The sequence below is a fragment of the Diabrotica virgifera genome, chromosome 8 (genome assembly GCF_917563875.1).
Source record: "Diabrotica virgifera virgifera chromosome 8, PGI_DIABVI_V3a".
Classification (NCBI taxonomy): domain Eukaryota; kingdom Metazoa; phylum Arthropoda; class Insecta; order Coleoptera; family Chrysomelidae; genus Diabrotica; species Diabrotica virgifera.
In genome coordinates this window covers 188,477,873-188,505,519 of record NC_065450.1, presented here as the reverse complement: position 1 = coordinate 188,505,519, position 27,647 = coordinate 188,477,873, and the positions used below count along the sequence as shown (strand labels likewise).

At 33.2% G+C, this 27,647-nt stretch overlaps 2 protein-coding genes across 2 annotated transcripts in view; both read right to left on the bottom strand.

The window, feature by feature from the left end:
* Nucleotides 1-27,647, bottom strand: part of LOC126890074 (uncharacterized) — a 308,382-nt gene that overhangs the window by 106,209 nt on the left and 174,526 nt on the right. The gene's annotated exons all lie outside the window — the stretch shown is intronic.
* On the bottom strand, nucleotides 1,466-9,470 carry LOC126890076 (defensin-1-like). The gene is made up of 2 exons (XM_050658906.1): nucleotides 9,179-9,470; nucleotides 1,466-2,389 (listed from the first exon to the last, which is right to left on the bottom strand). The coding sequence occupies exons 1-2, from the start codon at nucleotides 9,234-9,236 to the stop codon at nucleotides 2,268-2,270; spliced, it is 180 nt and encodes a 59-aa protein (XP_050514863.1). The 5' UTR covers nucleotides 9,237-9,470; the 3' UTR covers nucleotides 1,466-2,267.

Sequence of the window (27,647 nt, the reverse complement as noted above, 5' to 3'; positions counted from 1 at the left end):
CGCCTAGACTAATAGTCCTTAGTCCTTTATACTCATAAATACAAAACCATAGCGAAAAATATAGTGGCAGTCGAAAGATTGTATTTTTAGGAACAAGATAAGATTTAAGAAAATAAAATATATGCAACTCTTACCTGCTAGTGCCACAATGGCGATTATGGCGAAAATAAAAATTACCAACAAATACTTCATTTTCACAAAAAATAAGGACTCTTTATTAGCGGTGCAGGTTTAAAAATCTTGTTAATGTAATGGATGTAGCGCTCTTTTTTATATACATATCTGCATTACGAAGGTAAGCTGATTAAGACCCGTATGTACACGGGTAGATAAAAAATCCCGTGGTCGTGTTTTATCCTTTTCTGTAAATACTTTAATATGTACCGTAAAAACATAAAATCACGTAGACATTTGGTACGAGTTTGCTAGGGGTGGTTATTACGGTGGTTATTTCTTGAATCATCTTGATCTTGGTGGTTATTTTTTGAATTTTAGTAATTTCTTTCCAGTCTCGTAGGTTTATCTTTTCTCGTAGTATTTCAATTAACTATGTTATTTTGTACTTTCTTATGCTTTCCTATGGATGGCCGGATTATATAAAAACGGGGATACAATCAGGGATAAACAGGACAAACAGGGATAAGTAATGAAACATATTAAGGGAATAGGTGCAAAATCTTGGTCCAATGGTATTAACATGAATTAATTTTGTTCGAATCGCGAGAAAACTATTAAGTAGATATTTTTGAGAAATTTAAACGCAAAATGAAATATTATATATTACATTATTACCGAGAACGCAAAGTCCCTGAATACTTCTATGGGCATATACTAGTTCGCTCCCGCGGTCAGATTTTAATCCCCTAAAGAAAAGGGTCAGAGGTAAATTCGCTCCGGCTAAGAAATCAAAATTTATAATAACATTTCTAAATCAATCACTAACATTTTTCAAAATAGGGCCAAAATATAGTGAATATTATACTAAATAATCTAATTCAACTGTCTCGTATATAAATATGTAACAAATAATAGTTTATATAATTTCTATATAAACCACAAAAATCACAGTATTTCCTACCAATTTTGCCGATATTAATAATTCTACTAGAACTTAGTAGATAAATATTTAATCCGCTTAACCATGGGAGCGAACTGGTATGTAATTAAAAGGGTTTTTTGACCACGGGAGCGAACTAGTGTGCTCCGACTTCTATAATGTTTATTTTAATAATTTACAGGGGTGAAAAAAATTTAGTGTGATTTTTAATTTCAAATATTTAATTCAAAAGAAAATTTTGTTTATTCTAAGGGACTTGCGGCCCTCGGTAAAAATGTAATCTTTCATTCTGCGTTTAAATTTTTCAAAAATATTTATTAGTTTTCTCAGGATTCGAAAAAAATTAATGCATTTAAATAGCATTGCACCAAGATTTTGCGCCTACCCCCTCTCTTGAAAATAAAAACATTGTTGCGTTTTACAATTTTATTATTGAACATAAATTTCCATCAACATATTTTAGTATTTCTAAATCAAAATCAGCCTATATAGGTCTGGATCCCGCGTATGAAAAAAAAGTTGATTAATAGCAAGCTGAAAATTTGTTAATAGCTTAAGGGTGTCTAGTCGGACAAACTTTGATATATGGGAACACTGAAACAGGGGAAGTTTTAATTGTGGAACAGGTTAAAAATTTGGAACGGTCAGACCACGAAAACGGCACATGTATTTTGTCCGACAGAACAGACTTAAACTCTTCGAACAGAGATTAAACTCTCATGCAAAAATGAGACTGCTATTTATCACCAAATGGGCGTTTTAATGAGTGGAACATGTAGAATATGTCAAATGACAGGAATTATGACAGGTGATAAATAGCAGTCTGATTTTTGCATGAGAGTCTAATCTCTATTCGGAGAGTTTAAGTCTGTTCTGCCGGACAAAATAAATGATCCGTTTTCGTGGTCTGACCGTTCCAAATTTTTAACCTGTTCCACAATTAAAACTGCCCCTGTTCCAGTGTTCCCATATATCAAAGTTTATCCGACTAGACACCCTTAAGCTATTAACAAATTTTCAGCTTGCTATTAATCAACTTTTTTTTCATACGCGGGATCCAGACCTAATATTTTGTCAGCCTTATTATGTCCTTTCTCAATTTTATTATTATCCATACTTATTTATTTCCAATATTAATTTCCATTATAATAATACATACTATTAAAGAGTAATCAAAGTCACAAATCGAATAATAAATATTGAATATTTTTTAGTTTTTGTGGCCAACGTCATAACAATGACAGGTATCTAACGTTGGTCCGACGCAATATCCGCCAAAATGTCCCACCGATCGGCAATAATCGCTGCAAGGGACTACATTGCATCCACTACCTGCAACAATATACAATAAAAAATATATACATACATAAGCTCTATAACCACACCAAACTTATCGATAATCTCATAACAACAAACATACAACAAAATGATTTGAGCATTTGAGGATAGTAGCAAACAAATCATCCACCACAATAAAAAGGATTGTTAAAGTAGAGATAAGGTAAATTAAAAGGAAGGGTAGTGCTCGAACTTCGTTGAAGAAAAATGGTAATAATGATGGACTGGTAAAACATCACTAGACCTATTAAGAGCCACTGTGAGTAAAATTATTAGGACAAGAATGAACAATAACGACCGTTTAGGCTATGATAATGGAAGACGCAGAACTAAAGTATATTATAGGTACATATATGTAACCTTAAGAAGGCATTTGACAGGGTCAAATTAAAGGACGTTATCCATTTATTGTGCGCAAGAGAGGTACCTCTAGGAATAATTAAAACGATCGAAAATATCTACCAGAACAAGGCATTTGACAGGGTCAAATTAAAGGACGTTATCCATTTATTGTATTGTTTTTTTTATACTGATTGCAAAGTAAACAAACAATAAAAAAAATTATTGTACGCAAGAGAGGTACCTCTAGGAATAATTAAAACGATCGAAAATATCTACCAGAACAACACAATAAAAAAAGTAGATGAAGAATTAACTGACCCAATTGAAGCTGGCAATAGGATAAGACAGGGTGATTCCCTGAGTCCCCTATTGTTCAACCTGATCATGGATGAAATAATAAAAAAAGTAAGAACAAAAAGGGTATACCAAATGGGAGAAAAACAACTTAAATAATCTGTTATGCAGACGACGCAATACTAATCTCTCAAAGTGAAAATGATTTACAACGTATGCTGCATTAATTTAACATAACCGCTGGAAAATTTAACATGTTAATTTCCCCAAAAAAAGACTAAATGCATGGTTATAACAGCATATCTAAGAAGGTGTAAGGTGTAAATTAGAGCTGGAGGGACAAATAATAGAACAAGTCATGGAGTTTAAATATCTAGGCATCACACTATCTAGCTACGGAAAGCTCGAAACAGAAGTGGAAGATCAGGTGAATAAAGCAAACAGAGCCGCAGGTTGCCTGAATGAAACAATATGGAGAACTAAAAACATCGGAAAAGAAATGAAAGGAAGAATTTACAAAACAGTCATCAGACCAATAATGACATACGCGGCAGAAACACGACCTGATACAGAAAGGACAAAAAGAATGCTAGAAACAACACAGATGAAAACATTGCAAAAAATCGATGGTAAGACGCTGTGGGATAGAGCTAGAAGTGCAGATAGACGACGGAGATGCAAGGTGGACAACAAGACGATTAGTGGGAAGACCACAAAAAAGGTGGAATGACAACCTACTGGAGGCACATTGAAAAACAGACAGAGTCATGTCTACACAAAAAGAAGAAGAAGAAGAAGAAGAAGAAGAAGAGAAGAAGAAGAAGAAGAAGAAGAAGAAGAAGAAGAAGAAGAAGAAGAAGAAGAAGAACAAGAGGAAGAAGAAGAAGAAGAAGAAGAAGAAGAAGAAGAAGAAGAAGAAGAAGAAGAAGAAGAAGAAGAAGAAGAAGAAGAAGAAGAAGAAGAAGAAGAAGAAGAAGAAGAAGAAGAAGAAGAAGAAGAAGAAGAAGAAGAAGAAGAAGAAGAAGAAGAAGAAGAAGAGTTTAATTACCTTTCAAATAAGCTAGCTCACGACTCCTATTTTCATTTAAAAAATCATTGATTACGTCATCACGTCCAGACGGATGACGTCACTAGTATGATAGTACGCCAAAAAATCATAAAAAATAAAATTAAATATCGACCTTTTTCGGAAATTTCTAATATGTAATGTTGTTTATTTAGCTAATAATGAATTTACGCGTTACCTTATGGACGCACTGCATATTTATGACAGTGCACCACGCAAGTAAAGAGAGAAGAAAAAAGAATAATTAAAACTACACAGACTGGTTAGATAAGGACATTCTATCTCAGAATGGGTAAATAAAGGAGTAACGATAGACGGCAAAAACGTGAACCATCTGTGATTTGCCGATGATGTTGGGTTAATAGCAAGAGACAGAGAAGAATTGCAGGAACTGCTATTAGATCTAAATACGAAATCAAAAGCAATAGGATCAGAAAGAAATCCAGTAAAAACTACATATCTGACAAACGAATCTCTATATATACCAAACTGAGGATAAAATACTGGACAAAAACAATAAAGAAGAGGTCGAGTCGAATGTATGTATACTTAGGACAAAAATCGAACTATGAACGCCCAACCTAAAGGCTAATTTTAATAGATGTTACTTAGAAAACAATAAAATTCTTTATAAAAGGTATATATTTAAAATCCCTAAAAGGGGCTACATCACAGAACTAGTTTTCGATTGGTTTACCAATCATCATCTGTGCTTACCTAAAATGAATATAACCTGGTAAAATAATGCAAAGATTTTGAAATTTTGACTACGGTTAAGAAAAGTTGTAGGTTATACTCACGTGAAATTTACATGCTAACAACCAAGATATAATTTTACAAAAATATGTGGGTCAAAGCCCTGTATAAGTAATCCGTCAAGGAAACATCGGTTAAAAATGCTAACTTAAGCATGGATGTATAAAATATTTTACTAATACGCCCCAGGTAACATCTGAGCTGTGGTTTGACTTGTTCACATGATGAAAGTATGGCAGCAAGTGACAATGAAATGGATAGAGACTTCTGAACGATGACATGACAGAAATGACAGTTCCACATGAAGTTGAAAAATTAACCTGTCATGTTTAAAGACTATGGTGTACAGCTAGTTAAAATAAGCAATGATGTAACAACACTCACTCACTGATGTTTTTTTAGATGTTACTTAGTATTGGCAGCATTTGGAAGATTGCAAACAGTATTTTAATCAAACTTACATATGGAATCGAAGTATTGGCTTTTAATAACAACATAGACCACAAACTTGGAGTGACTCAGAGAGTTATGGAATGAAGAATGCTCGGCATTAAGCTCAGCGATCACAATCTAATGAATCAATAAGAAGACTATCAAAAGTAACATATGTAATCCAAATAATTGCCATGTTAAAATGGAGCTGGGCAGGGCACATAAGAAAAATGGGAGACAAAATTTGGACGAAGCGAATTGTTAAATTGTAAGATCTCAATGAACTCATTTTTCAATAAAAAACCAAGCAGAAAATGGACATGGATGAGCCCCGATAAAAAGACCAAGAATGAAATAGATTATATCTTAACGAAAAATAGAAACCTAGTAAAGGACGTATCGGTATTAAATCAGTTTGATCTAGGAATTGACCATAGAGTAATAAAAACAAAACTAGTAACACTAGTTTACAACCAATTTGCGACTGGAATGCAATATGCCGTTTTTTGTTAATTTTTGCTCTCTGAATATGATTATGATGATAAAAAGTTCCTAACACGTAAGATTTTTGAGTTATGACTTTTTCAAAAAAAAATGGGTTACGATTTTTGAGTAATGAATATTTTACTATTTTTTTTTTAAATAATCATTTGTAATATATCGGGGAGTGATGTTATCAAATTAACATTTTTTCTAAAAATTGTGCATAATTTGACAGCACTGGGATATCTAATGTCTACGAATAGCACTTTAACATTTAAATAAAGAATAAACCAAAGGTAATCCTTAATCAGTAAACCTACCCATTTAAACTTATATAGTCCTAAACCGTTTTAACGACTGTTACTTCTGCATGAAAAAAGTGTCTGTGTTTTCAAGGAAAAGCAAGCATAAAATTGAATATCCAGATATTATCTCAGCAATAAAGCCGGTTTTCCATGGAGAAGATTTACCAGTTCCAGGACCCACGGCAAATTGGGAGGAAGATTTTGAAATGTAATAATAATAAAAGTAATAATATATAAAAGTACTAATAATAGCAATAAAAGTAAACCCGATGATGTATCAGAAAAGAATTATTCTTATTTTCACGAAAGCGACGAAAAGCACCTTATTGCATCCAACAAGCCGAATTACATGATTTAGTTCGAGACCTTCACTTGTCCAAAGGACATGCCTAACTCTAGGTTCTAGATTACAATAATGGATTTTTTTTAAATGGAATTTACTAGCCAGTAAAACTTATAATATTTAGGAACCCTAACCAGGAGCTATCCTAGTTTTTTACTATGCAGGATAAAATGTGTGTTCTTGTTAATCCACATAGTGTTATGGGAAAATTGGGATATGCACAAAATTGTGTACAAAAGACTTACTATAGTTTTTGTTTCTAGTTCTGAACTTATGTGTATATAGTATAAAAGAATTTTTATAATAAACAGCAATATTTGATGCATTCTATAACTCAAAATCTAACATTTCACCTGACAAGACAATGTACGCGTGGACCCCTGCGCAGAAATGCACGGTACTTTAAGAAGAAGATAACTCAAAATCTATAAGTGTTGGAAAATTTTAGTGTTTGAATTCGCATTCAGGGCGCTTTAAACTCCACGGTACAGCCATTTTAACATCTGTCGCAAATTTTTTTTTGTTTATTTGTTGACTAATAAACAAAAAACAAGAAAGAAAAAGAATACATGAAAAAATATACAAATGGACATTTGAAGAAATTAAAAATAGTGAATTTAATAAAAAGATAATGCATGCATTAAATCAAGTTAACATGCAGCAGATAAACTCCAATGCTATTGATGATTTGAATAACCTTATAACCGAAACAGTGAACAAAAGCATTTTGTAACTGAAAAACCCAAAAACAACACACAATGAATTAGACAAAGAAATATTACAATAGAAAAAGGAAGATCTTAAATAAATCTAACAAAAAGGGAACCGAAGAATATAGAGAACTTAATAGGCAGATTAGAAGAGAAATCAGAAAATAAAAAAGAAAGGGAGAAGAAAAATTAATAACAACAACTAGGTATTGAAAAAAATAAGAGTATGAAATACCTCAGACCGACAGTAGGACGACGTCAGATAATATCATTAATGGGAAAAGACGAAAATGAAATCACAACTAGAGAAAACAGACTGAAACGAATAGAAGAATTTTACACTGAGCTCTACAGAACACATCAACAAGACGATGAAATGAGACCAGTACGGAAATTAATAAAAAATGTTGGATCGGAAATAATGACAAAAGTAACAATTTCAGAGGTAACTACAGCATTGGAAAACATGAAGAGAAATAAAGCTGCAGGAGAAGATAGGATTACCACAGATATGATATTAGAAGGAGGTAAGGAACTCATTACAATTGTAACTAAGCTTATAGACAGTTGTTTACACCAGGGCAAAGTCCCTAAGAGCTGGAACAATACTAAAGTAATCTTATTACAAAAGAAAGGTGATAATAGAAAGTTGGAAAATTACAGGCCCATTAGTCTACTGTCACACCTGTTTAAAATACTCACCAAAGTCATAACTACCCGACTAACAAGGAAATTAGATGAATACCAACCATAAGAACAGGCATTCTTTAGAAAAGGCTATTCAACTTCCGATCACCTGTTAACCACAAAAATATTAATAGAAAAATGTAACGAATACAAGTTTCCAGTTTTTATAGCATGTGTAGACTACGAAAAGGCTTTCGACAGTATAGAACACACGGCCGTAATAAACGCAATGCAAAATTGTAGAATAGACAGCAGATATATTAACTTAATAAGAGAAACTATAAACCAAGCTACAGCTACATACTACCTAAATGAAAATGAATAGACGAACACTGTACCATTAAACAGGGGAGTCAAACAGGGAGACACTCTATCACCCAAACTGTTCACCTTAGTTTTGGAGGACGTGTTTAAAAATCTAATTTGGAAATATAAGGGAATAAACATCAATGGCCGCTACCTCAGTAATCTACGATTTTTCTAAAATAGGACTGAAAATTAATTTAAACAAAACAAAAGTCATGCACTCCGAAGAAACGGTGACAATAATAAACGACAAAGTTATAGAAAAAGTTGAAGAATATATATACTTAGGACAAAAAATAATACTAAATAGGGAAATTCAAACGGAAGAAATAAAAAGAAGAAGAAAGTTAGCATGGGCAGCATTCGGCAAACTGAACTATATACTCAGAAATCAGCAAATTCAACTACATCTTAGATCTAAAGTTTTTGATGCATGCATTATTCCGATATTAACATATGGGGCACAAACATGGACAATCACAAAAAAGAATATGAACATACTCAGAGTCACTCATCATGCGATGGAAAGAACAATGCTTGACATATCACTTAATACGCTGGGCATGTAGCTACGAGCGATCTAAACAAATGGCGCAGAACAATTCTAATCTGGAGACCATACCAACACAAAAGATCCAGAGGCAGACCTCCTATGAGATGGACAGATGATCTGAAACGAACTGCCGGGAAAAATTGGCTACAAGTAGAGTACAACAAAAAACAATGGAAAGGAAGAATTGAAGAGGCTTATGTTCAGATGTGGACGTGAATGGCTAGACGAAGAAGAAGAAGCAGAAGAAGATAAAGCGAATAGCTGGTTACAAATGGATGCAAAGAACAACAAACAGAAATGAATGGATACACCTGAGGAAGAAATAGATATGAAATTGTGCAATAGAAATAAATGTAATAAAGATCATGGTTCCTACTCAGTTAAAAAGAAAAATTATACTGTAGGTCTAAGTAAAAAACTAAAGACCTCTACAACTAAACCAACATTGAATTTTTTTAAATTATATCAAAATCAAAAAAAAAATTTAAAATACAATCGGCTCTTACCTGCTAATGCAACCGTAGCGAGAACGAAGACAACCAAAACTACCAACAAGTATTTCATGTTGACAAAAAAAGAAGTATTTTTTATTAGTGTTTTAGTTCTGAAGACTCAGTTGTTAATGATAATGAATGCAGCGTTCTTCTTATATACTAATGTATGATCGTAACTCACTTGATGACCCGCATGTACACAGGTAGATAAAAATCCCCGTGTCCGTGTTTTTAACCTTTTTCGATCTTAAAATAGTAAAATCGCGTAAACATTTCCTATGAAATAATGTTTACCTATAATGCAATATTCTTACTCTCTTATCAGTTTCGCGGTAAATCAAGGATTAGTTGTTATGAATTATTGTTTGTTTGATGTACTAGATTTAACTATAACTAGTGTTAGAATTCTAGAACGGTAAATAAATGAAAAACCCATTCCGTAACATCAAAACAACACGTTGTCAAGATTTATTGAGTTAAAAATACAGTTTTGTTATAAATATATTTAAATATATTTATTTATAATATTTATATATTTATATGCTTGAAAGAAATCGTGTGGAAGAACAAATATCTAAATACTGAAAGGAAAGTCAAAATATATAAAACAACAATAAGACCTATTATAACATATTAGTCCAGCGTAATAAGGATTTTCTCGGGAAACTCAAAGATCCAAGTAGCTGACTACTTTTTTGGTTATTGTAGACCTATAGGAAGAAAACCTACCTATTTTCTACCTAGAGTTCGCGTCCGTTTTTAATTATTGACAATTTAATGCAAAAATCGCATTTTTTTCGATTTTTTGCACCCCATTCAAAAGCTAAATAGTTGACATAAAATTACAAAATTCAGTTTTTTAGAACATTGAAAACCTTCAAAATGCCGATTTTTGAAAGTTAAAAAGTTAATTTGTTGCTACGCAAACTGCAAAATAAGTGAAAACCGTTATTTGTTCATAACTTTTACTAAAACTACCTTAAAACTCTAGAGTTTCACCCAAAGTTGGGTATTGGCGTACTTAACAAACCTTCAAAATTTGAGACCGATCCATTAATTAGTTTAAGAGTTATTGTATTTGTTTATCCCAGATACCTTTATTTTGCAATAACATAAGACAGAAAATAATGAAGATTGGGCAATTCTGCGTATACCAAATGAAAGAAGAAGAGTGATAGTATCAAAATGTATTAAAAAGAGATAAAAAAAATTAATATAGTCAAAAATCCTAATGCCAAATTTTTGAAATTTTATAGTTTTATTTAGAATAACTTTAAAAATGTTGTCCGTAGAAACAATTGGTTTATATATTCGAAAAGATATTATTTTAACACGAATTTTCAAATAAAAAAATTTAGCCTGGGTTCATTTGGGACAAAGTTAGCCATATGTTTTTTAATTCATAGCTAATTTGTTTATAATAATTAAGGAATCTCATTAACGCCATTTTAAAGAATGGGATATGTATGTTTTCTTAAAAAATTTGCACAAATATTGTACCTTCACAGCACCCTCTACGATTTTTCAAAAATATAGTTCAAACGATTACTAGGGAGAACCTACAAATTCACCGAGTTAAAATACCGAAAAAGCAATTTCAAACGATTATAATTTTCTGTATCTCCGGATCAACTCAATGGATTTTGATCTTTCTTTTTTTAGTTTGTATGCAATTTCTACGTACATTACAAATATGCAATTTATTTACAAATTAATAAATTATAAACAGTCTAATTTGTTTAAACAATTCTTGAAAAAATATTTTTTTTACAAAAATCTATTTTTTTAATCATAGTATCATTAATTATCATAGAAAAAGTTAAAGTACACTTTAATAAATAAATGATTTTTATTAGATAATTATTTATTGAAGATAATTTATTTATTAAAGTATACCTTAACTTTTTCTATGATTGATAACGATAGTATGATTAAAATCATGGATTTTTGGGAAAAAAATTATTTTTTCAAAAATTTTTTAAACAAATTAAACTGTTTATTAATTAATAAATGTCTAGACAAATTGCATATTTGTAATGTACAGAAAAATTACATACAAATTAAAAAAAAACGATCAAAATATATTCAGTAGAGTCCGAGATATAGAAAATGATAGTAGTTTTAAGTTGCCTTTTTTAGTTTTTGAACTCATGCATTTGTCGGCTCCCAGCTCCCCGTTCACTTACCACGACTAGTCACTAATTGAACTACATTTTTAAAAATTCGTGTAAAATACCAGCTTTTCGAATATTATGTGAAATTATTTTTTCTACGGACAATATTTTTAAAGTTATTCTAAATGTGTATAAACTACAAAATTTCACAAATTTGGCATTAGGATTTTTGACTAAGTATATTAGATAATTTTTTATCTTTTTTTAGTACATTTTGATAGTTCATTTGGCATACGCAGAATTTGGTCCAAGAGCTGTGAGACATTTTTGAGTAGGTATTTTAGGCAACCTCAAAATTTTTCAGGTGACTCTTTCATGATAGCCTAATACAAAAATGCCGGTCTGGCTGGAGGGTAGCGGTTATTTTCCCCAAAATCCCCCCCCCCAAAGTTAAACAAAAGGGTAAAAATTGTTATTACAAAAAATATCATTGACGTGACTTTAAATAAAGAAAATTTAAATATTCAAATATAAAGAAAATAAACAGGCCATGCGATTTGAGGGCGATTTTAACTCTGCAAGATACTTGCATGGGCGCCCCAGAACTATTTTCAGGGGATGCATTTGAACTTCAGAAGATTTCATCTGAATCTGTACATACTATTAACGAGTATAAAATATACAACTATACATGCATAGCTATGTACATTCCTTCCGGACAGGGAGGTGCAATTGTTATTTTGACAGGGTATTTTTTAATATTAAAAATAAATATTCTAAAAAAGACAGGTTTTCTTTGGTGAAATTTTCCAACTGCCAGGTGATCAAACAAATTACGCGTGCATATAAATGAAAAGCGCTATAGGTAAGCAGTAGTGTGAGAAAGATCGTATACCGATAGCTGTTTGCGTCCTCTGTTGTAGCTGAGCGAGTCCGTTCGCGAGAGAAAAATCAGGTGACCTGGCGATATCCATGTTGTTGTTTCTCGAAACGTTAGAGTAATTATAATATATTATAGTTTTTTAAGTAAACTTTTCTTAATTAAAGAATAATAATACGTGCATACAATAGACTTTGCTAATATGATAGAAAAACACAAATTTATTATTATAAATATATAGGTAGAAAAGTATAAAACTATAAACTAAATTAATTCTGTGTCCGAATCTTGTACTTATTCTTCAAACTCCTCATCTGAGCTTAAATATTCATTCTCTTCTTCCTCGTCAGACTCCCCTCGAGACTCAGATTCCTCTTCTACATGATCTGTAAATAGTTATAATATGTATTTAGAATTAATGAAAAATTAATTAGTGAATAATTAGTTGAGTTGCTACGTATTCTCCGTCCTTTTATACGGAGTCGAAGCCTGAACAATCACGGGCGCATCTGAAGAAAGACTTGCCGTTGTTGAGATGTGGAGTTATCGAATAATGTTAAATATATCATGGACACACGTAACAAACATGGAAACATTAAGAAAGATGAAAAGGCAAAAGAAATACTCAACACTATGAAGGAAAGAAACATGAGCTACTTTGGTCATATACTAAGAAATAAAAAACGTGATATGATTGGTTATATAAGGAAAAGCATTGGTTATATAAGTAAGAATACGTAGCAACTCAATCAATTAATCACTAATTAATTTTTCATTAAATCTAAATATATATTACAACTATTTACAGATCAGGTAGAAGAATCTAAGTCTCGAGGGGAGTCTGACGAAGAAGAAGAGATTGTGTATTTATTTTAGCTCATTTTTCTTTCCTTCATAGTGTTGAGTATTTCTTTTGCCTTTTTTATCTTTCTTAATGTTTTCCTGTTTGTTAAGTGTTGTGTCCATGATATTTTTTACATTTTTCGATAACACCACATCTCAACAATGGCAAGTCTTTCTTCAGATGCGCCCGTGATTGTCCAGGCTTCGACTCCGTATAAAAGGACAGAGAATACGTAGCAACTCAATTAATTAATCACTGATTAATTTTTAATTAATTCTAAATACATATTTTTAGAATATTTACTTTTAAAATTAAAAAATATCTTGTCAAAATAACAATTGCACCTCCCTGTTCGGAATGAATGTACATAGCAATGCATCTATAGTTGTATATTTTATACTCGTTAATAGTATGTACAGATTCAGAGGAAATCTTCTGAAGTTCAGATGCACCCCCTGAAAATATTCCTGGGGCGCCCATGAAAGTATCTTGCAGAGTTAAAATCGCCCTCAAATCGCCTGGTCTGTTTATTTTCTTTATATTTGAATATTTAAATTTACTTTCAAGTCATATCAATGATATTTTTTGTAATAATAATTTTTACCCTTTTTTAAATTTGGGTGGATTTTCGGGGAAAATAACCGCTTCCCTCCAGCCAGATCGGAATTTTTGTATAAGACTATCATACAAGAGCCACCTGAAAATTTTTCAGGTTGCCTAAAATACCTACTCAAAAATGTCTCACAGCTCTTATACTAATTACACTATCTTCATTATTTTCTGTCTTATGTTATTGCAAAATTAAGGTCTCTGGGATGAATAATTAGAATAACTCTTAAAACTAATTAATGGATCGGTCTCAAATTGTGAGCGTTTGTTAAGTACCCAATACCCAAGTTTGGATGAAACACTAAAGTTCTAAGGTAGTTTTAGGAAAAGTTATTAACAAATAACGATTTTCACTTATTTTGCAGTTTGCGTAGCAACAAATTAACTTTTTAACTTTCAAAAATCGGCATTTTGGAGGTCTTTTAATGTTCTAAAAAATTTAATTTTGTAATTTTATGTCAACTATTTAGCTTTTGAATGGAGTGCAAAAAATCGGAAAAATCGCGATTTTTGCACTAAATTGTTAATAATTAAGAAACGGACGCGAACTCTAGGCAAGAAACAGGTAGGTTTTCTTAGGTCTACACTTTCCTATAGGTCTACAATAACTAAAAGAATAGTCAGCTACCTGGATTTTTGAGTGTCCCGAACATGGTCTATTTCTAGCTTATTACTAGGGAGCGGATTTTATGCTAAATGCATATTGCTTGCATATTTCGCATATTTGAGAACTTTACTAAATTTTGCATATTTTTAAAGGATTATGCATATTTTGTGCTTATTTAAAAACATTTAAGTCCAAAAAAAATTTAATTTTTTAATTCGACACAAAATATTTTCCCTCGCAGGCTGTTCTATTAATTCGAGAACTACCTGAAGAGAGACGGCTCATTCACTGCCTTTTCAATTTTTCTTAGAAAATACCCGATCTTTACACAAAGTATGTATGTACTTATAGTGCTTATAGTACGCCGTTATAAAATGATTGTAGGATGTTAAAATGATGAAGGATGGTTTACCGGGAAATCCGAATTTTATTTACTTTTATTATATTTATTACAATTTGTATCCCAATTTAGTAGGTATAGTCTGTTCGCTAAACTCAGACGCAACTTTCTAGATATTTTAGTCGGTAATTTTGCCAATTTTAGTAAAATTGGCAAAAAATAATTACTAAATAGTTAATAATCACTAAATAGTTAGTAATTTTGCCAATTTTTGCAAAATTGGCAAAAAACAAAAAAATTATCGACTAAAATATCTAGCCAGTGGCGTCTGAGTTTAGCGAACCGACTATACCTATAATTCTGGTTATTCTTTTAAATCCCCTATTGTTAAGAGAATTTACACCTTTAAACATAGCTTTACGATTTTCTAACGGAAATTGAAATATTCATGCTTTAGATCAGATCAGATCCCGTCCTTAAACGGCTTTAAAACTTTTAAGGACATATGCGAAATTTTTAATGAATATTTTGAAATTGATTTTGGTGCAGAATTTTCGGCTTTAACAAGTTATTTTAAATACGCCCCAATTACTTCTGTTGATGTTGAAAGGAGTTTTTCAAGTTATAAAAATATTTTATCAGATCAAAGAAAATGTTTCCTCGTAAAAAAATTGGAAAACACATTGTAGTGAATTATAATCGAAGATTTATATATAGTGATATTGTTATTATATTTTTAAATAGGTAACTATTGGTATCAGTTTTTGTAAAAAATGTGAATAAATTGCATATATAAAAAATAATGACTTTATTTGAAAGATAATACATAAGATTGCCGCCCCCCCTATAAAAGGACCCCCTAGAATAGAATAGAACAGAAAATTTGTGGTTTCTCGAAATGCGCATTTTTTGAATTTTTGTGCATATCTTGCGCCTATTTCGTAATTTTTTACTGCATATATATGCGCATATTTCATCAAAATTGATCGCATTTTAATCCGCTCCCTACTTATTACCCTGGAGTATATGCCGCAGAAACAAGACCAGACACAAATAGAACGTTACAAATAACGAGAACAGTTGAAATAAGAACACTAAGAAATATACAAGGCACAACTCTACGTGACAGAATAAGAAGTGAAGACATAAAACAAAACTGTGGAATACAGGACATAGGAAGGTGGGTCAGACAGAGACGAAGATATTGGAACAAACATATAAATAGAATGGAGGACTGCAGACTCGTTAAAAGCGCATAATAACACAGTAGGAAAAAGACCACAGGGTAGACCACCAAAACGACGGCGAGAATGCTGGAACCTCATCGTCCGGGGAAGAATTGATGGCAATGAACAGGCAGTAGCCTACTAGCATGATCGATCATGCTAGAAAGAAGAAAAAGATATATATGCTTCATTTGAAAAGCTTCCTAATCGACTTTCGATGTATTATTCGTATTCGAATATTTAAGTGAATAAAGTCTAATTTGAAATTAAGTCTACTTGACGTTTTGATTGCCACTACATGAAAATAAAAAATACAATAAGAATGATAAACAAGAATAAAAAACCGCTAAACGCCGTAAAAATGAGTGGCGCATACAATATTCCAGCTACAAAAGATCTGATATGAATATTACGTGGCGCGAAAATGTATTTTCATTTTGATGCAAAACAAAATTCCAGTTTTATTTTAAAAGATTTTTCCATAATATTTGCTAAATTTGAAGTAAACGCGCCACAAAAGAGTAACATTGATACAGTTTGAATTTTGAAACTGTTTTGTGGCGCGTTTACTTCAAATTTAGCAAATATTATGGAAAAATATTTTAAAATAAAACTAGAATTTTGTTTTGCATCAAAATGAAAATACATTTTTGCGCCACGTAATATCCATATCAGATCTTTTGTAGCTGGAATAGTGTATGCGCCACTCAATTTTTACGGCGTTTAGCGGTTTTTTATTCTTGTATCAGGAGTTTTTCAAAGTTATTTATAAATTAAATGTATGAAGTTGAATGCAATGTTTCTCGATTACACGTTAAGCTTTATAAATGGTGAATTATGTTACATTATCTCCCAAATAATCTAGTGTCCATCGAATGTACACTAGATTTTTTTTCTATTCGAAATAGATTGAAAAATATATTGGGATGGCCGGTAAATGAACTCGGATTGCCCGTTGTCAGATCAAATTAGCGTCGTAACCACTACAACTACATAAACCATTTAGGGAATAATCGTTAATTGGATTATACTTCTGTAGCTTAATAACTTCTAAACAACTTAACCGATTTTGTTCACTAAACATGAGTTTGAAACGTATTGACAAGTAGTATCTTATGCATCTAAGGTCAAGTACGATAAATGAAGCTATTACAGGAATTATTGAGCTTGAAAAACCGTTTTTCCCATAAGAAAAGATTTGATCATACTTATGAAGCCTAGTGAAACTTAAAAATTCGAATTTTCCCGGATATAAGGTATACACCGTTAGATTCGTCTAGAGTCCTTCTACAAACGTTCAGTTATTGGCGTAATTCTTTGGTTGAAATTTTGAGTAATTGTCGAAAAACCAAAATTTTCAAAGTTTAGTTTTTCAGTTTTTTGGCTATACTGAGCCGTGTGTGTCTGATCCTGACAGCTTAAACACCATTTGAAAGCTTAACTCGACACTATTGATTTGGTGTATTTATTGTTCTCCTGTTTCTTCTTAAACCGAAGATATATACCGCCAAAAAATATGCCGTTTTGTACCTACCAAGTCCTATAGCTGGATTATGGGTAGTCAAAACTCACAAACTACACCGGTTATGAATCGGCCCTCACCCCCTCTTCAAACACAGAAAAAAATTCAGATCGGTTTAACTTTTCCGCACACATACATACATACAGACATACATATCCACAAACATTTTCCCTTTTTTAAATAAAAATTGACTCATATTTCTGAGCTCGGGAACTTTTGAACGGTATAAATGATTTGGAAAATTAGACATGCGTTGGAAAGGTAATGATCGCTTTTATTAGAAGCCGCAAAGGTCGGAGTTAAATTTTCGAAGTTTTGGGGAGTTTTGGGGACGAGAACGAAAAACAGACCCTAAATAGGAAGGGCCGAAAAATCCACATCCTTGGACTAAATGGATGGTTGACATATGAATGGGTGAGTCTTTTCCTGAATTTTAAGATGGGAGTTGGCCCAATTTTCAATTCAGTCAGATTTAGAAAATCGAAAATTTCGTGTATATATAGTGTCGCGTGTAGGGGGTGTAGGTGTGCGCCACTGGAGAGAACTACCGTTCTCTGGTAATATGCAGTCAGAACCATTTGAAACAACTCAAGGAGTTAGACAAGGGGAAAGTCTCAGCCCAGTGCTAAATGTAATAGGTCAAACCGGCAAACAGGTTTATGTTCTCAAAGAAATTAAAAGTGTGTATGTTCTTTGAGAACATACACCTGTTTGCCGGTTTGACCTATTTAGAAGTGTGTACAAGTCATACAGTATGTTTCAATTCTAAATGTAATAGATGAAATATGAAAGAATTTAAGAAAACTTTCAAAAGATACTGCATCGGTTGGAACAGAATGCAAATGATAAATGCTGAGATGTGTATATTTCCAGACTACATAATTCCAATTGTGGAAACAGCAGAAAAACTGAAATACAACTTAGGTGAATGAAGCATAGAAGCATGCAAATACAACTTAAATGTGAACAAAGACAAAATTCAGATAATGAAAATACCAAGGAAACAAGGGACGGAAGATCAAGTAGAAGTAATGGTAGATCAACAAAAAATAATTCAGACAATTTCATACAGATACTTGGGAACAGTAATCAACAACAAAGGAGACATCGAGAACGATCTTAACCAAGGACGGATCCAGAGAGGGGGCCATGGGGGCCATGGCCCCCTCCGAGAATTTAAAAAATTATAAATATAAGTATTTGCAGTTCAAATATTTTTAGTTTCAAACACATATATGTACAAAACAAGGGATAAATATATGTCTTCTGGACTAGAATTGAACAAAAGCAGTAACGGAGGCTTCAAGAATGGCATATGATGTTTTGTAAATCAAAATGTTGATAATTTTACAAAGTGCCAATTGTTAGAACGACCTTGGCAGCCATCAAAATGATATCAATTTCCATATTCTGTACAGACAAAGAATAAAAAAAAGAAGAATAAGAAAGAAGAATGAAAAATGTGGTCACAATAAAGGGATGATAGCCCAAAGCCTTGCCACGAAACCTTAAACATCTTTCCCCAAAATCATGGGAACGGAAGGAGCCGCACAAACCCATGAAAAAACATCGTAACACAAGGAGTGCGTTCAGGTTGGGCTGGATTTTCTACAAAGTTATCGCAACCCATAAAAGTCAGTCATTAACCAGATAATAATATACTCTCAGAGGTCTAAACAGAGGTCTAACTCCAGATACAAGAAAATAGAGAAATACTACGACCAATATTAGAGTCTATAGTGTTATTAGACCGACAAAATATTCCTCTAAGGGGCCATCGGGATGATGGCCTTCTGCTTCTGGACGAAGATGCTAGACCTATCAATGAGGGAAATTTCAGGGAATTGTTAAGGATTAAAATCAGGAGATGAGACTTTTAAACAACACCTATCCACAGCATCTTTCCGAGCAGCATACACATATTGTCGGTGAAAAAATAATTGAACAAATAATGAACCAGGTTCAAAGTTATTATTCTGTCATATTTGACGAAACGACCGACGTATCTCAGGTGGAACAGCTTTCTTTAAATTTGAGATACATACACAATAACAACATTCGTGAATATTCAATCAAGTTCATTGACGCTTATGAGAACATAAAAATCCATCCATCCAATGGCACTACAGCCCAAATCGAGTCTTGGCCTCCTTCAACAAGCTTCTCCAATCATTTCGATTTACCGCTGTTCTTTTCCATGAACGCGTTCCTGGCATCCTCATCGACTTCGTCTTCCCATCTCTTTTTAGGTCTTCCAACAGGTCTTTTTCCCTGCATTCTTGCATTTAGCAATTTTCTGGGGATTCTATTCTCATGCATGCGGACCACGTGCCCTGCCCACCGTAATCTCTGCAGTTTAGTGTATTGTGCTAGAGTTGGTTCGTTATATTGCTCGTATGTTTCTCTATTATACCTAATTCGCCAGTTGTTATTTTCGCTTATTGGGCCCAGTATCCTACGTAATATTTTTCTTTTAAACACATCTAATGCATTGGCAGATTTCTGTGTCACCACCCATGTTTCACAGCCATAACTTACTATGGGCCTGATTATTGTTTTATAGACCCGGAGTTTTGTTTTCCGGTGTACGTCTCGCGATTTGAACATGTGGCCCATCGCGAAATAGGCTTTATTTGCCAGCTCAAGCCTTTTATTTATTTCCGGTTCTTCTTCATTGCTTGCGACCAGATCCATTCCTAGGTAAGTGAATCTATTCACATGTTCCATATTGTCAATAAAGTGTTGTTGCGCCGGTCTATTTGATCTGGTTTGTATGAGTAGTTTTGTTTTATTTGTATTTATTGCTAGCCCTACTGCTTCTGCACTCTGTTTCAACTCAACGTAGGTTTCTTCCGCTGCATTCATTGTTCTGCTCATTATGTTTATATCATCTGCGTATGCTGCTAAATAGGTAGATTTGTTTGTTAGTAGGTTATTTCCGCTCACCGTCAACCGTCTAATTACATAATATTCAAGAACAAGATTAAAAAGCGTTGGAGCCAGTCCGTCGCCTTGTTTCAGTCCTTGCGTTATCGTAAATGCATCAGTGATCTGTCCTCGAATACATACCTGTGCTTATGTTTCTGTCATTGTCATTTGCACTAGTCGTATTAATTTTGATGGTATGCCAAATTCTTCCAATATATTAGGTAGAATTGTTCTATCTATTGAATCATAGGCTTGTTTAAAATCTACAAAGAGATTGTAAGTATAACCAACTTGCTCTAAGCTTAGTCAAAATTTAAATACCAGCTTTATATTCATTAAATCGGTTATGTTTATTTTTAGATCTAACACTGATGATGATTTTTTATAAAAATCGAAAACGTTTTGTTGTGATGTAGCCCTTTAATGGGGTTTTAATAAAATTTTATACCTTTTACAAAGAATTTTTTTCAATTTTGTAAACGTCCATGTCATATTCCCATGCTTTGGCTAGTATTTGTTTAACTGTAAATAGTTGGTCAATGGTAGATCTATTTTGCCTAAAGCCTGCTTGATATTCCCCGATGATTTTTTCCGTGAGAGGTTGAAGTCTTCGATTAAGGATGTTTGTGAATATTTTGTATCCCGAACAAAGTAAAGAGATGCCTCTATAATTCTGACACACCAGTTTGTCTCCTTTTTATGAATAGGTCAGATTATACTTTTCTTCCATTGTTGGGGGATTTCTTCTTCTATCCATATCTCTCGTATTAGCTGGTACATATGTTGTGTCAAATTCCTTCCTCCTTGCTTGAGTAGTTCTGCCGGTATTTTATCTATTCCCGTTGCTGTATGGCTTTTTTGTATGTGAATTGCCGCTTGGACCTCCTCTAGCGTTAGGGGTCTAGTTAATTCATTTTCTTCTCCATCTTCCCTCAGCTCTTGTTGTTGTACCTCCTGACGTGCCTGCTGCTGCCTCTGTTGTTGTAATGGTGGTTGTGCCCCTTTGTTTATTACTTCCTTAAAATATGTCATCCAGGTTATCTTAATTTCTCCATATCGCTAATGATTTCACCCTTCTTATTTTGGCAGAGGCTAGTCTTCGGTTTGTATCCCTGTCTTAAATGTTTAATAAATTGGTATGCACTACGTGTTTCGTTTTCCTTAAACTCCCTCTCTATGTTTAGTATCCGTTGGTTTTCGTACTTTCTCTTTTTCTGCCTGCACAGTTTATCTGCTCTTCGTCTTTTGTTCTCAAATTCTGTTTTTTTTTCTCTAGTACGTCTGAGTATGTAATTCTTATGTGCTTCATTTCTTTCCTGTGTAGCTTGTTTGCATTCTTCATCGAGCCATGTTTCTTCTCTCCGTTTTGTCTTTGTTCCTAGGACTTCTTTCGCTGTGTTTAGTATGATACTGCTTATGTTGTTCCATTTATTTTCTATTGTTAAGTCTGCTCTGTTTTCTTCTAGTAATTTTTCGTCCACACTTCTCTCAAATCTTTCTTGTACCTCAGAGACTTTTAGGTTATCTAAGTTTAGTTTTTCTTGTTTTGGAAATTTTTCCTTTACATGTCGACTGATTTTGCATCTAAACCGTGTATGTACTAGTAGATGGTCTGAGTCACAGCTTGCGCCACGTCTGCTTTTTACATCTAATATACTCGGCGTCATTCTTTTTTCAGTCAGTATATGGTCTATTTGATTTATTGTGTTTCCGTCAGGTGATATCCAAGTGCCCTTATGTATGTCCCGATGTGGGAAGCATGTCGATCTGATAATCATATTCTTTCCAGCTGCGCAATCTATTAGAAACTGACCATTCTCATTGAGAACATAAAAATAATTAGTGAAAATCAAGAAAGAGGGAAAGAACAACGTCTGACAGGAGAACAATTGTGAAAAAAGTATTAAACTTGTTGAAAGAACCGCACTTGGATCCGAAGAAATGTACTGACTTTATTGGAATCGGTACTGACTTTAATAGTACTTTAATAACGATAAGTTTTGAGTGTCTTTATGCCACTCAAAAGTGTGTGAAAAATGCCTTAAAACTCACCACTTTAGCCATAATTTTCCCCCAGTCCCCCGTTACTTCCCCAAAAAGCCCATGGCCCCCACCGAAAATCGGCCCTGGATACACCATCCGCCCTTGATCTTAACAACAGAATGAAAAACACAGGAAAACTATTCCAAGCACTAAATAGAGGATTCCTTAATAATAAATAAATAACAAAGACCAAGATGATAATATCTATCTATCTATAAACGAGGTTCCTACAGCCTCTGCCGCTTCTCGCATTTCGGCCGCCATCGTTTTCTGTCCATCCATTCGTCTTCTTTGATGGCTCTATCTCTCATGATGTGCCGTACATTTTCTTCCCAGGCAACTGAAGGTCTTCCCCTTCTTCTTCTTTGGTGTGGTATGTAATTTAAAGCTTTCTTTGGCCATCTATCTTCATTCTCGTTCCAAGTGATACCACACTAGTTGTCTAGTTTCAATTCTATCTACACTATCTACATTTTGATTTGCTGAAAGATCACTTACAAAACAAAAACTATGATATCTTAGGTGTCATTGAAACTTGGTTAAACGGTAATATAAGCGATGCAGTTTCTGAAATCAATAATTATACATTTATTAGACAAGATCGTTTGCTGAATGCTGGAGGAGTTGGTATTTATATAAAAAAAGAATGTGTGTGTACTTTGTACGCACGTAAGAAGTTATACTTCTATTATATGATTTAAACGAAATTAATATACTTTTTATTTATATTTTGTTTAAATATTAAACTAATTTATACTTACTACTTCTCAAACATTTTTATTAGAACAGTGCCAAAAATTAAAATAATAACAGAATAAAACACACACAAACACATTAAACAAGCCACAAATGATGTCTTAACATTAATTGTCGAAAAAATTTTTAACTAAATACGTATTTTCTGAAAATACAATTATATAATAAATATACTTACAATCATAAAATGTATTAAAAAAAAACAAAAAAGAAAGTTTCTATTGGGACTCGAACCAGCGCTGATAAGAGCGGTTGGTATTGGAATTCATTCGCCTTCTCCGCTTAGCCACGGACACTATGTGTCATTATTTACGAAGATCGACTAACTAAACGGATTAAACTTGTGATATTTTGATATTTTGAAAATTGATCAAATTATTTTAATTTTGAATTGAAATGATTTAGAATTGAAAAAATACAACAAAACATAGAGTAAAAAAACAATATATTAGGTGAATATTGATAGAAATTTTGATGGTAACCAAATTATATAAATAAAAGTATTACATACTATGTATTTTGGCAGATCAAATAGGTAGGTTTATACCCATGATACATTAACAATTATTACGTACCTGTTGCTTTTAAAAACTATTTAAAAGTCACTACAATATTATAAACTTTTTTGTTTCTGTCCTCACAACAATAAAACTAATATATTATACATTTGTTTACCTTTACCTTTACCTCCAAACCACAGCTGCCATATCGGATAATTTTTGACATGTCATTTGAACATCCAATCAGAACAAAGTTATAATGTGCATGCGCCGGGCTGATAGGTTTTTAACATATAAAAAAATCACCCTCTATCGCCGGTAAAGAAGTATAACTTCAAAAATGACTTACAACTTACATTTCTCCGTAATCTTGCAAGAATGTAAGCCCTTCATTGAGCATATTTGGATAAAAATCACCCAAAATCATAATGTATTAATAATGGGTATTATTTATAGGCAGCCAGGCTCAAGTCGTAGAGAATTCTTGGATTATTTCGAGGATCTTTTACCACAGTTTTACGCCCAGTCGGGTAAAATTGTGTTCTTGGGTGATTTTAATATAGACCAATTAGATGTTATAGATGGAGAGCTAGAGCCGAAAAATCATCGTCATAAGTAATATGGAGTTTTTCTTTGAAATGTGTCCATTGTATATTGACAATTATGACCCCTTTAAGGCTGACACCTCAGTGGATACAGGAAGTAGCAACAAGGGATGAAAGGGGAAAGTTAGTGTAGTCATTAAAGGTTTTCACCTCCTATTTTGTTAAACCTCCATCGATTTGCATGAAACTGTGACTAGTTAGAGCATACCTCAAAAAACAAAACTGATTTGGTGCCACTTGCACTTTTACCCTGGTGGTAAATACCACCCCTGCCCGCGGGTGAAAACTATTTTAATAAAAATGACCCCACAAATCGATAGAGGGACAAATTTTAAGTAAAATTTTTTATATCATGTTATTAAAATAAATCAATACTTTTTGAGTTATTAAAGATCAAATATTTGTCTATTTAAGAGCATATGCTTGAAGTTACGGATGATAAAAAGAACATGTTAATTAATTGTATGTTAGTAAAATATTATTTTTATATTATTTCGATATTTAATTGAATTTTTTTTTTTTTTTTTTTCGTTATAAACTGAATATGTCCAGAAACTGGGGGTGTCCAATAATGGGGTACATTTGACATATTCGAATACACTTTTGCTAAATTTATAATATCGAAATATTATATAAATAATAGATGAAGTTTGGTTTCAATCCTAATAGTAAAATTAATAATATTGAAAATATTAAAAATATTACTAAAAGATTTTTGAATTGAAAACTTATTGGTACACTTTCCTGGTGACAACCTCCAAGGCTTCTACAATTTGCAAGCACATGGATGCTGCAGTGAAGACAAAGGGAAGGAATTCTACACTATGCAATTCACATCCCCCGTCTGCAGCTTGGTAAAGTTCCAACGAAAAATGCACCTGGTTACTCTACGGATTAATACGACTATAAAATAAAAATGTATACCATTTTTATTCAGTTGCAATGCGAAGGCAAAGCAATCTTACTTTTCAATTAGAATACGGAGCGCAGTCCAGTCCCCTGAATCGCGATTTTCGGCTCTTATTGGAGCCTCATCGGAGAGAACGTAGGCACTGTTCTCAATGCCGACGTTCTCTCCGATGAGACTCCAATAAGAGCCGAAAATCGCGATTCAGGGGACTGGACTGCGCTCCGTATTCTAATTGAAAAGTAAGATTGTTTTGCCTTCGCATTGCAACTGAATAAAAATTGTATACATTTTTATTATATAAATAATATTTTAGTAACATACAATTAATTAATATTTTCTTTTCATCATCTGTAACTTCACGCATGTGCTCTTAAACAGACAAATCTTTGATCTTTAATAACTCAAAAAGTATTGATTTTTTTTAATAACATGATATAACAAATTTTATTTTTAATTTGTCCATCTATCGATTTGTGGGGTTATTTTTAATAAAATCGTTTTCACCCCCGACAAGGAGTGGTATTCACCCCCAGGGTAAAAGTGCAAGTTGGCACCAAATCATTTCCTGAGGTATGTTCTAACTAGTCACCAATTTTCATGTAAATCGATGAAGGTTTAACAAAATAGGAGGTGAAAACCTTTAGAGACTACACTAACTTTCCCCTTTATCCCTTATTGCTACTTCCGGTATCCACTGAGGTGTCAGCCTGAGGGGGCATAATTATCAATATACAATAGACACATTTCACATGCAAAACTCCATATTACTTATGACGATGATTTTTCGGCTCTAGCTCTTAGACTATTAACTTTTCTTACACTTCCCAACTTAATAATATATTTGAGTCTTTCGACATAAAACAGTTAGTTAATGAACCAAGTCGTGTGACTGACAGAATATCTACTTTAATTGATTTAATTTGTTCAAGTTTTGATGGTGTTTTTGATGTGGAGATCTTAGATATCAATGTGTCCGACCACTTTCTCACATGCTGTAAAATTAAGTTTAATAAGTCTCCACCAAATAATGTTTCATTTACATACAGAGCATTCATCATCATCATCATCATCGAGCCCTTTGTGTCCACTGCTGGACATAGGCCTCCCTCATTTTTGTCCATTGTGCTCTATTTTGAGCACTTTGCATCCAATTTCTAGACATTTTCTTGAGATCGTCAGTCCAACGAGTAGGTGGTCTTCCTCTACTTCTTTTGTCTAATCTCGGTATCCACTCAAGTAATCTCTTCGTCCATCTCCCATCACTGATTCGGGCGACGTGTCTGGCCCAGTTCCATTTCAGGGTGGCAATTCGGGAAATTACATCGGTAACTCCTGTTCTTCGTCTCAAGTCTTAATTTCTAACTCGGTCACGAAGCGATATACTCAGCATTGACCTTTCCATTTTCCTCTGGGCTATTTGCAGCATTTTAGAAGTTGTATCTGTCAATGTCAAAGTTTCGGCACCATAAGTCATCACAGGCAACACACATTGGTCAAATGTTTTACGTTTTAAAGAAATTGGTATATCGCTTTTAAAGATGTCTTTGAGTTTTCCATAGGCTGCCCATGCTAGGTTTACTCTTCTTCGTAGTTCGCATGTTTGGTTGTCTCTTGTAATCTTTATTTCGTGTCCAAGGTATATGTATTTTTCCACTAGCTCTACTTCGTTGTCTCCAATATTGATATTTCCGCTAGGTACTAGGTTTGTCATGAATTTTGTTTTAGAGATGTTTATTTTAAGACCTACACTGGCACACACTAACTGAAGTTCATGTAGCATTGTACATATCTCCTTAAGGTTGTCAGAGAATAAAACTATGTGGTCTGCGAATTTCAAATTTGTTAATCTTCTACCGTCAATATTCAGGCCTCGCTCTTCCCAGTTAAGTTTTTTACAAGCATATTCTAGTACTGCGGTAAACAGTTTAGGCGATAAGGTATCGCCCTATCGGACTCCTCTGCCGATTGGGATATGGTCCGTGTTTTTATGTAAATTCACCGACATAGTTGCGTTCTTGTATGTATTGTAAATTAACCTTATGTATCGGTAGTCAATGCGGCATGCTTGTAGTGCTTCCAGAATTTTGTCAAATTCTACCCTGTCAAAGGCTTTATGGAAATCTACAAAAGCCAAAACGAGTGGTCGATTATATTCGATAGTCTTTTCTACAGAGTAGTTCTTCATTCGATACAGAGCATTAAGTCTCATTAATTTAGAAGAGTTTCAACGGGATCTTGAAAGTGCATCTTTGTACAACATATGTAGCATTCAATTAATGATATTGATAAAAAAGTGACATTTTTTACAATTACATTACTCAATATGTTTGATAGGCATGCCCCCTTAAGAACTTGTACAAATAAGCAAAAACCATATTGCCCCTGGATTACAGACAATATACGACTTGCAAAAACTGTGAAACCGAGCTCTAAATAGATATCGTCGTAGTAGGGATCCGTAACGCTGGAATAGGGAACTTGCATAAATTTTTAAATATTAAAATGATATTAAAAAACATAAGGTAACATGATCTTAAAACGCTTGCATGCGAAAAAAAACAAATATTTTTAACCCGTACGCTAATTACGACGCTTTG